The sequence below is a fragment of the Poecilia reticulata genome, chromosome 15, assembly GCF_904066995.2.
Source record: "Poecilia reticulata chromosome 15, P_reticulata-male-v2, whole genome shotgun sequence".
NCBI lineage: Eukaryota > Metazoa > Chordata > Actinopteri > Cyprinodontiformes > Poeciliidae > Poecilia > Poecilia reticulata.
This window is the reverse complement of record NC_088844.1, coordinates 4,571,823-4,582,392: the sequence shown is the minus strand read 5'-3', so window position 1 is coordinate 4,582,392 and position 10,570 is coordinate 4,571,823. Positions and strand designations below refer to the sequence as shown.

The following is a 10,570-nucleotide window of genomic DNA, read 5'->3' as shown; positions in this document are numbered from 1 at the left end:
AAGGAAAGAAAGAAAAACACTGTTTGTGTTTCTTTTAAAAGAAACAAATGTTTTTTTTCGACAATTCCCCAGATCAAAAATAAACTGAAATCAAATTAGCTCTTTTCGAGATTTCCAGGCTAAGGAGGAACTCTGTGTTCATGAAAGTTTGTGGATGTTGAGGAAATCTAGTAATCACATGTTAGTCTGGAGACATACAGGAACCCAGAGGACAGTGGAACTGCTGGGTTTTAGAAATTTTGAAAGAAAAGCAGAAAAAAACTGATCCAGATCAACATCCAGAGGATCACAGCCAGAGGTGATGAGGGTCTTTTCAAAGTCATTGACAGGAAAATGAGGCTTCAGGAGCAGCTGATCTTTTTCCTGCACTAATGATGTAAAGGATGATCAGAGTTGATGTGCAGATGAATTATTTGTGTTTCATCTACAGGTGAAAGTTGAAAGTGTGTGTGAGCTGATGTGGATGTGAATTCAGCAACATGAATGAGTATGAGCACAGAGACCCTCCCTCTAAAACCATTCTGTGTGGGGAAGATGAGAGCCAGAGCAAAGGTCAAAGGTGAGATCACCATCTCTAACTGTCCAGAACCCTTTTCACACACATTCACAATATATCAAACCAAAACAGTCATGATGATGAAGCTGCTGCTGTTCCTCTTTGGTGCTTCATCCAGACTGAACAGAGCAGCTCAGAATGGTATTGGTGTGTTTTTCCAAACATCAAGTCAGCAATGCAGAAGCAGCTGAGTGACACCAGGCTGTTGGTGAGAGCTCTATGTTCTAGCAGGACACATCTGGAAAAACTCACCAACTTCCAACATATATCCTGGATCTTGATGACCAACAACTTTGAACATTTTTCATCAGTGAAAGAATGATGAATGATCAGACATTTATGGAATATTTAAATTGATTTTCTGACTGAATACAACTCACTCTATGTAGGTACTCATAGGATCTTGTGAAAATCAATTAAATGTAGCAGAATCTCTGTTACCTATGTAGATCCCAGCTTTTACCCAGAGCTATCCTTCATCAAATCTGAAGAGGCAATTAACATGAAATCATTATTTAACTTGGAGACAATTTGTCCCATTGTTCAACCAGGTTCCTACTCTTATGGGTCTATAATGTAAATATTGGCTAGTATGTGGGCAGAACCTGGTGTGTTTTAATCCTAGTTTTTGATATTTTTTGTAATGATCTATCATAGCCTCAAACCAGAACCCAGCTGTGTGTCCTTCCAGAGTGATGGGTCAAAGGATGACTTCATTAACTTTAAATCTCCTGGAACTCCACCATCAGAGAGGTGAGCTGAATCTAACTGCTGTAACTCTGTGAACTCAGTAGGTCTGAAATGTTTCATTCTAACATGTGTTTAACCTGAGCTCAGCTCTTTTTTTCCACATTTCTGTGTGGAGAGTCCTGGAGGGTGCAAGGGAGTTTGCACAATCACTGCTTTGAGGACTTGGAGAAGGTGGTTGATCTTGTCCCTTGGGGACCCTGATGGTACTCTGGGAGTATGGGGTACCAGGCCCTTTGATATGGACTGTTAGGTCTCTGTGTAACCAGTGTAAGAGCTTGGTCCGCATTGCCGACAGTAAATCAGGCTAGTTTCCAGTGAGAGTTGAATTCTGCTAAAGTTGCCCTTTGTAACTGGGAGTAATTTCTGGGAGTTGCCAAGGTGTTGAGGTAACTCAACACCTTGGCAACGCTTCCTTTTGGGACTTTCACTGCATACCAATCAGAGACTCCTACAAGGTCTGCTGAAACAGACAGGATGCAGCCTTAGATTGCATCTTTGGTTTTTGCAAATGATGTGGTCCTATTGACTTCATCAGGTTCTTAAATTACTTAAGTAGCATTCAGAAATCCAGGATAATAAATAAAGCCAAACTTGCAATGGTGTTATCAGTTCATACTGGCTTTATTAGTTTCACAGAGACTAGACTATGGTCAGGAACCAAGAACAGAAATCCAGCTTCCTCCCAGTTAGCACTGAGATACTCACAATTATATTGTGAACATCAAAAATATATTGTGAATATCACCCAACAGATGTTTTTAAAACATCTGTTGGGGGATTCTGGTGAATCTGGTTTTCATCATTTCATTTCATCTTCTACTTCTTAACTTACTTGTAATGTGTTCATTTGATGCTCTTTTTTAATGAGTTTTACTGTGATGCTCTAGGAGATTTCATCTGTGAAAACGGTCAGATAAATATTTACGGACTTCCTAATTGTTCGTGATTCCTCCACAGAGTGGACCTGCAGAACTCAGAAGTTCCCAGTGGTCCATTTAGCCAGCAGCACCAAACACAGTTGGACTCCATATTTATGGTCTGCACATGTACAACTGCTGCTTTTCCATGGATTCTGTTCACAGTCATCTCCATGCTGCAACTTGTAGATAAATCTGTCTAACATGGATTTGATGTTTTGTTCCATGATTTCATTCTGATGTGTCCTTCATATGTTATTTTCTTTCAGCTGCTGGAGGACAATATTGTCATGTTTGTGAAGAAGGAGCTGAAGAAGATCAAGAATGTTTTGAGTCAAGATGACCCAGAATGCTCAGAAAGTCAGGGAAATGAGGAGGTGGAAGGTGAGGATGATGAGCAGAGGAAGAACAGCAGAGAAGCAGTGATGGGGATCACAGTGAACTTCCTGAGGATGATGAAGCAGGAGGTGCTGGCTGACTGTCTGCAAAGAAGTAAGAGGATTTCTGCAAAGATTGGACCTGATGGAAAAATCATTCTAAACTAAAATATATTAAAATGATTTATTCTTCATTCAGAAACAATTCCTGCATCTTGTCAACATGAACATAAATCTAGTCTGCAGAAGAAGTTCCAGTGTGTGTTTGAGGGGAATGCTAAAGCAGGAAGTCCAACCCTTCTGAACCAGATCTACACAGAGCTCTACATCACAGAGGGAGGAACTGGAGGGGTCAATGATGAACATGAGATCAGACAGATTGAAACAGCATCCAGGAAACCACACAGACTAGAAACAACAATCAGACAAGAAGACATCTTTAAAGTCCCACCTGGAAGAGATCAACCAATCAGAACAGTGATGACAAAGGGAGTGGCTGGCATTGGGAAAACAGTCTTAACACAGAAGTTCATTCTGGACTGGGCTGAAGACAAAGCCCACCAGAACATCCAGTTCATATTTCCATTCACCTTCAGAGAGCTGAATGTGCTGAAAGAGAAAAAGTTCAGCTTGGTGGAACTGGTTCATCACTTCTTTACTGAAACCAAAGAAATCTGCAGCTTTGGAAACTTCCAGATTCTGTTCATCTTTGATGGTCTGGATGAGAGTCGACTTCCTCTGGACTTCCACAACAAGGAGATCCTGACTGATGCTACAGAGTCCAGCTCAGTGGATGTTCTGCTGACAAACCTCATCAGGGGGAAACTGCTTCCCTCTGCTCTCCTCTGGATAACCACACGATCTGCAGCAGCCAGTCAGATCTCTTCTGAGTATGTTGGCATGGTGACAGAGATCCGAGGGTTCAGTGACTCACAGAAGGAGGAGTACTTCAGGAATAGATTCAGAAATAAGGAGCAGGCCAGCAGGATCATTTCCCACATAAAGACATCACGTAGCCTCCACATCATGTGCCACATCCCAGTCTTCTGCTGGATCACTGCTACAGTTCTGGAGGATGTGTTGGAGACCAAAGAGAGAAGAGAGCTGCCCAGCACCCTGACTGAGATGTACATCCACTTCCTGGTGGTTCAGACCAAAGTGAAGAAGGTGAAGTATGAGGGAGGAGCTGAAACAGATCCACACTGGAGTCCAGAGAGCAGGAAGATGATTGAGTCTCTGGGAAAACTGGCTTTTGATCAGCTGCAGAAAGGCAACCTGATCTTCTATGAATCAGACCTGACAGAGTGTGGCATTGATATCAGAGCAGCCTCAGTGTACTCAGGAGTGTTCACACAGATCTTTAGAGAGGAGAGAGGGCTGTACCAGGACAAGGTCTTCTGCTTCGTCCATCTGAGTGTTCAGGAGTTTCTGGCTGCTCTTCATGTTCATCTGACCTTCATCAACTCTGGTGTCAACCTGATGGAAGAAACACAAACATCTACAATGTCTTTGAAATTTAAGATTTCAGAAACAAAATATCTCCATCAGAGAGCTGTTGATCAGGCCTTGCAAAATCCAAATGGACACCTGGACTTATTCCTACGCTTCCTTTTGGGACTTTCACTGCATACCAATCAGAGACTCCTACAAGGTCTGCTGAAACAGACAGGAAGTAGCGCACAGACCAATGAGGAAACAGTTCAGTACATCAAGGAGAAGATCAGTGAGAATGTGTCTGCAGAGAAAAACATCAATCTGTTCCACTGTCTGAATGAACTGAATGATCGTTCCCTCGTGGAGGAGATACAACAGTCTCTGAGTTCAGGAAGTCTCTCCACAGATGAACTGTCTCCTGCTCAGTGGTCAGCTCTGGGTTTCATCTTAGTGTCATCAATAGAAGATCCGGATGTATTTGATCTGAAGAAATACTCTGCTTCGGATGAGGTTCTTCTTAGGCTGCTGCCAGTGGTTAAAGCCTCCAACAAAGCTTTGTAAGAATACAAATTGTTACTGTATTTGTTTTTGATAGTGAGAAATCTGCTAATGGAGTGGCAAATATTGATTTTTGTGGTTTCAATTCTTTTATAATTAACCAGTTCACAACAAAAGGCAACATAAAGATGTGTAAAATAAGGCAGTTCAATCAATCTTTCCAAAGATAACATTGGTGGCTGAAAGAAACAAACACATTTTTGATTAATTGTTTAATAACAGATTTTTCTCTATATCTCCTCAGACTGAGTGTCTGTAACCTCACAGAGAGAAGCTGTGAAGCTCTGTCCTCAATTCTCAGCTCCCAGTCCTCCAGTCTCAGAGAACTAGATCTGAGTAATAACAACCTGAAGGATTCAGGAGTGAAGCTTCTATCTGCTGGACTGAAGAGTCCAAACTGCAAACTGGAAACTCTCAGGTACAGTGTTCTCAGTTTCTGTCCATTATCAGCTATTGAGGATGATATCAATGTTATTTCCAATAGGAAAAATAAAATTTCCTATGAAAATACAGTGTGAATGTTTTAGCTGAATGTTTTCTCTGATATTTGCTAAAGTATTTTAAGTCAACAGCAGAAAACTTACAGACATATAATAAGCACAAGCAGCAAAAAATAGATACAAAACCTTTTGTTTCTGCAGCTTGTCAGGCTGCCTGATCTCAAATGAAGGCTGTGCTTCTCTGGACTCTGCTCTGACATCTAACCCCTCCCATCTGAAAGAGTTGGACCTGAGCTACAATCATCCAGGAGATTCAGGAGGGAAGCTGCTATCAGCTGGACTTAAGGATCCACTCTGGAAACTGGAAGCTCTCAGGTATGGAGGAACCTGTTGAAAGTCCCTCTGGTAGAGGAGGAAGAATTAATTTATAACTTTAAAGTGAATTTGATAATAACTAAACATGTTAAAAATAACTAACGAGATCACCATATCGTATCTCATTACTGTAGGGAGTTGGTTTAAACAGAAGACTGTGGTTAAATTTAGAGTTTAATCTGATTTAAAACCAGATGCAAGATTTCACAAAGTTATGGCCAGAAAGTGACGGCAAAGTAAAACAGAGCTAAATCTTCTGGACCCTCAACCTCAACAGTAAGAGCTTGCCTGTTGTGTAGGTCTAGCTAATTCAGCAGTTTAGAGTCTTAAATGCTTTAACCGTTCAATCACATATGTGAACCAGCCTAGACCTTGGTTCAGCTAAAAGCAAATATTGCTAGATCTAAAGAGATTTGGAAGTCAGATAAGGCTGCTGGGAGGTCAAAGATATACCCAGCAGTCTGTTCACGACTTTGAGATTATGTCAGAAGACAAACTGCAACATTCTGGATCACCTGCAATCAATCAAGGCATACCTGACTAACACCAACACAGAGAGTTACAATAATACTTTTGGGATGTAGTAAAAGCACCTGTTGCAAGCATTTAAAAGATAAGCATAATTCACCTCAGACAGAAACTTGAGTCTAAAAAAGGATCACCGAGCAACTGAACAAATCTGATTTAGTATGCCAAGCTGTGAATGCTCAGACTCAAATGCTAATGTGAGCTGAACCACAAACTGGAATTTGATTCTTGCTGAGAGTTGCAGGCCAGTTGTGGTTTCGGAAACTTGTTAGCAGGAAGGAACCCATCTTGGAAAACCACAAAGATCACAAATTTGGCTCTTTGAGAGTCGCCATATATATGGCGACTCTCATCCTCAGACCTGTGAGACTCTGAGGATGATGGAAAACTAACGGAGTTGGACTGTCCCAATATTGTCAATTGTTTAACTGACAACAAAAGATGCCTAGGATTACATGGGAAACGTGTAATTTTGCATGTCGGTTTCAAGATAAAAGTGTAATGAGCCGTGCTTCTTCATGGCTGTTTGTCTGTAATTTGATCAAGCATCAGAGCATCTGAGGAGAGTATTTGTCATCAGCAGTGGCCGAAATAAAAGACAAATTGACCAACACATTCGATGTGTATTGATAATTTTGATGATGGCAATCATCAAAATGTAATGTTTATTACTGATTTTCTCACTTGTTGATTATTGTGTTTTTTAATGACTATATTTTTGTGATTTTGTGAAGTAAAGCACTTTTAGCTGCGTTACTGTTGAAATATGCTACACAAATAAGCTTGATCGATTGCAAGAGGAACATTTTTGAAATCTGCAAATATTTTGAGTTGACCGCTCACAATAAGATTCTTCTTAAATAAAAATAATTAACCCTTTCACCTCCCAATTTCTCATCTCATGGAAATTTCCACTATTATTTATAGTTTAATCAGCAAAGATACACCAATCTTGCACAGCCAAAACACACTTAAAGTTGTTGGAAGAGTAAACTTCTGCACGTAGCTAAATATAAGGGATCACAGCCAATTAGAAATCCAAGAAAAGAGTACTTAGCAAAGCAAGTCAAAACACAAAGAATTCTGCCTGCCCCCACAAGCACTACATCCTAAGACACTAGGATGTAGGGGGGGAGGGGGGCGCCGATGTATGTGTTCGTATCCACCTGAATAATATGTAGTTGCGACCCTGTGTGTTTCCACAGGTTGTTACTGAGAGATTTCCTTTCTCCTCTCTATTGGAATTTTCCCTGTATTTGGATAAATAATTTGTGCTACAGTACAACTGTCCTTTCTACATCCAATGCAGTTTGAAATGTGGAGGTAGTAGGGCAATGTGTGTGTGAGAGACATGTAATGTCTATGTCTACATACTGAAAGAGACTGATTGTCTGATCTCCCTCTTCCTTTCAGGGTGGAGCCTGCTGGAGTCGAATGGTTGACACCAGGTCTGAGGAAGTGTAAGTGTTTGTTTCATTTGATTCATGACAACAAAGCAGCTCAAATTGAACCATCTTCAAACATCACATCACTCATTCTGGAGTCATTCTCAAAATGTCAATAAATGATCAATAATTGCAGCTGGATTGTGTTTGTTCTCTCCATCAGATTCCTGTGAACTCGCCATTGACACAAACACAGTGAACAGAAGCCTTAAACTGTCTGAAGACAACAGGGAGGTGACACGTATTAAGGAGCTTCAGTCATATCCTGATCATCCAGACAGATTTGATCCTGCTCAACTGCTGTGTAGAACTGATTTGACTGGTCGCTGTTACTGGGAGGTTGAGTGGAAAGGAAATGTTGACATATCGGTGAGTTACAGAGGAATAAAGAGGAAAGGAGACTGTTGGTTTGGATGGAATGATCAGTCTTGGTGTCTTAGATGCTTTAAAGGTGGTTATACTGCCTGTCACAATAACAAGGCAACAAACATTCCCTCCTCCTTGTCCTCTGTCTCTAACAGAGTAGCAGTGTATGTGGACTGTCCTGCTGGCATTCTGTCCTTCTACAGAGTTTTCTCTGACTCACTGATCCACCTCCACACCTTCAAAACCACATTCACTGAACCTCTGCTTCCTGGATTTTGGTTCAGTGTCTATTCCTCAGTGTTTCTGTGCTGAGTTGAGCCTAAAGAGTCAACTCCTGTCAGAGGAGTGTTGTCACTCTTGAACAAATAGTTCAGTCTCTATATTTCTCTTTCACTCAGAAACACATTTTTAAGATTCATGGTTTTAAACTCTTCTAATTCCTTGGAAACTTCTTCCTCTTCCAGTTGTTTAAAGATGGAAGCAAGGATTTTTCCAGGATTCACATGTTGTTATTCTGTTTCCAGTCAAAGCTTCACACTGAATGTCAGGATGTTGTGTTTCTCTCTTGGTGTTTTCCTTTCATTCATTGATCAGATTTAATTTAAATGTCGGACAGTTTTTCTCAATCGCTAGACAATGCCAGTTTCTGTTTTCATGTGTTGCAGAAATCAGCTTCAACTTTGACATAAAATGATTTCTTTGTAATTATTTCTGTCAAAGATGGTTATTTGTTGATCATATTAGATTTGTAAAAGAAATAAAAAATAAAATATCCAAGGCGGCTGTGAATGAATATATATATATATATATATATATATATATATATATATATATATATATATATATATATATATATATATATATATATATTAGAGAGGAATTCAATCATTTGAATTCCTCTCTCAGACCGCAACCCAACTTCCTCCATTATTATTATTGTTATTATTATTATAGTCACAGTTCTGATTACAGACGCTCTCAGTGAGTTCCAGCTGGAGACGTCCTCGAAGGAAGCGGAAAACCACTGGACCAACCCATATATATATATATATATATATATATATATATATATATATATATATATATATATATATATATATATATATATATATATATATATATATATATATATATATATAATGCAAACCGCCTCCAAACCCAGGCTTGATGTCTTGTGGTTTGTCTGATCACCACAGAACGCAGAAATCCACCGGTCACATTTGCATGCATAAAATTGTACCATGAGTGAGTTCTATGTTGATTTTCATGATCTCCCTGTTCTGCCGGAAGGGTAAGCAAAATTTACTAGCAAAAAAACTTGTTGTTAAAAGAAGTCTTCTTAATAATAAGTAAAATTAATGGAAACTTTTTCAAAGTGAAATTTATGAGGTGTATATGTACAGTATATATATATATATATATATATATATATATATATATATATATATATATATATATATATACTGCTCATAAAAATAAAGGGAACACTTAAGTGTTCACTTAAGTGTTTAAGTGTTCCCTTATATATATATATATATATATATATATATATATATATATATATATATATATATATATATATATATATATATATATATATATATATATATATAGATCCGTGCAATAAACACCGGAATAATTAGCTGGCCAATGGAAGAGATGAAGGCCACGGATGTTAAGACTAGGAAGCTACTAACCATGCATGGAGGATTCCACCCCAAATCCAGCACCCTGAGACTGTATACAAGCCGTAAGGAAGGAGGCAGAGGACTAGTGAGTGTGAGAGCCACTGTCCAGGATGAAACATCCAAGATCCATAAATACATCAAGGACAAAGCCTCAACGGACGATGTGCTCAGCGAATGTCTCAGGCAATGGGGAACAGAAGACAAGGTGCTGGAGGTACCATCATGGGAGGACAAGCCCCTACATGGGATGTACCACCGACAAATAACTGAAGTGGCTGATGTCAGGAAAACCTACCAATGGCTGGAGAAAGCTGGACTCAAGAACAACACAGAGGCTCTCATCCTGGCCGCCCAGGAACAGGCCCTAAACACCAGAGCAATAGAGGCTCAGATCTACCACACCAGACAAGACCCAAGGTGTAGGTTGTGCAAGGAGGCCCCTGAGACAGTCCAGCACATAATAGCAGGGTGCAAGATGCTGGCAGGGAAAGCGTACATGGAACGACATAACCAAGTGGCAGGCATAGTGTACAGGAACATCTGTGCAGAATATGGACTGGAAGCCCCGAGATCAAAGTGGGGAAAAACCCCCAAAAGTGGTGGAGAATGACCGAGCTAAGATCCTGTGGGACTTCCAGATCCAAACAGACAAGATGGTGATGGAGAACCAACCGGACATTGTGGTGGTGGATAAAGAACAGAAGAAAGCCGTTGTGGTGGATGTAGCAATACCAAGTGATTACAACATCAGGAAAAAGGAGAAATTGGAGAAATACCAGGGCCTCAGGGAGGAACTGGAAAAGACCTGGAAGGTGAAGACCACAGTGGTGCCTGTGGTCATCGGGGCCCTCGGGGCAGTCACCCCCAAACTGGAGCAGTGGCTCAAACAGATCCCAGGAACAACATCAGACATCTCAGTCCAGAAATGTGCAGTTCTAGGCACAGCCAAGATACTGCGCAGAACCCTCAAGCTCCCAGGCCTCTGGTAGAGGACCCGAGCTCAGAGGATGAAACAGACCACCCGCGGAGGGTGAGAAGGGAATTTTTATATATATATATATATATATATATATATATATATATATATATATATATATATATATATAGCAAGCAAACCAGTTTTGAGTTTAGATGGC

At 40.1% G+C, this 10,570-nt stretch overlaps 1 protein-coding gene across 1 annotated transcript; it reads left to right on the top strand.

Moving 5' to 3' along the window:
* The first annotated feature begins 311 nt into the window (after positions 1-311).
* Positions 312-8,511, top strand: LOC103476606 (protein NLRC3-like). Its single transcript, XM_008429079.3, has 9 exons — positions 312-559; positions 1,214-1,309; positions 2,264-2,342; positions 2,493-2,715; positions 2,800-4,591; positions 4,837-5,010; positions 5,234-5,407; positions 7,349-7,395; positions 7,544-8,511. The coding sequence occupies exons 1-9, from the start codon at positions 480-482 to the stop codon at positions 8,056-8,058; spliced, it is 3,180 nt and encodes a 1,059-aa protein (XP_008427301.2). The 5' UTR covers positions 312-479; the 3' UTR covers positions 8,059-8,511.
* The last annotated feature ends 2,059 nt before the right edge of the window (positions 8,512-10,570 follow it).

Excerpts from the sequence above, each read along its gene's own strand:
- LOC103476606 (XM_008429079.3), top strand. The coding sequence starts at position 480 with ATGAATGAGTATGAGCACAGAGACCCTCCCTCTAAAACCATTCTGTGT. Across the intron at positions 2,343-2,492 it reads AGTTGGACTCCATATTTATG|CTGCTGGAGGACAATATTGT; the intron begins GTCTGCACATGT and ends ATTTTCTTTCAG. Across the intron at positions 4,592-4,836 it reads AAAGCCTCCAACAAAGCTTT|ACTGAGTGTCTGTAACCTCA; the intron begins GTAAGAATACAA and ends ATATCTCCTCAG.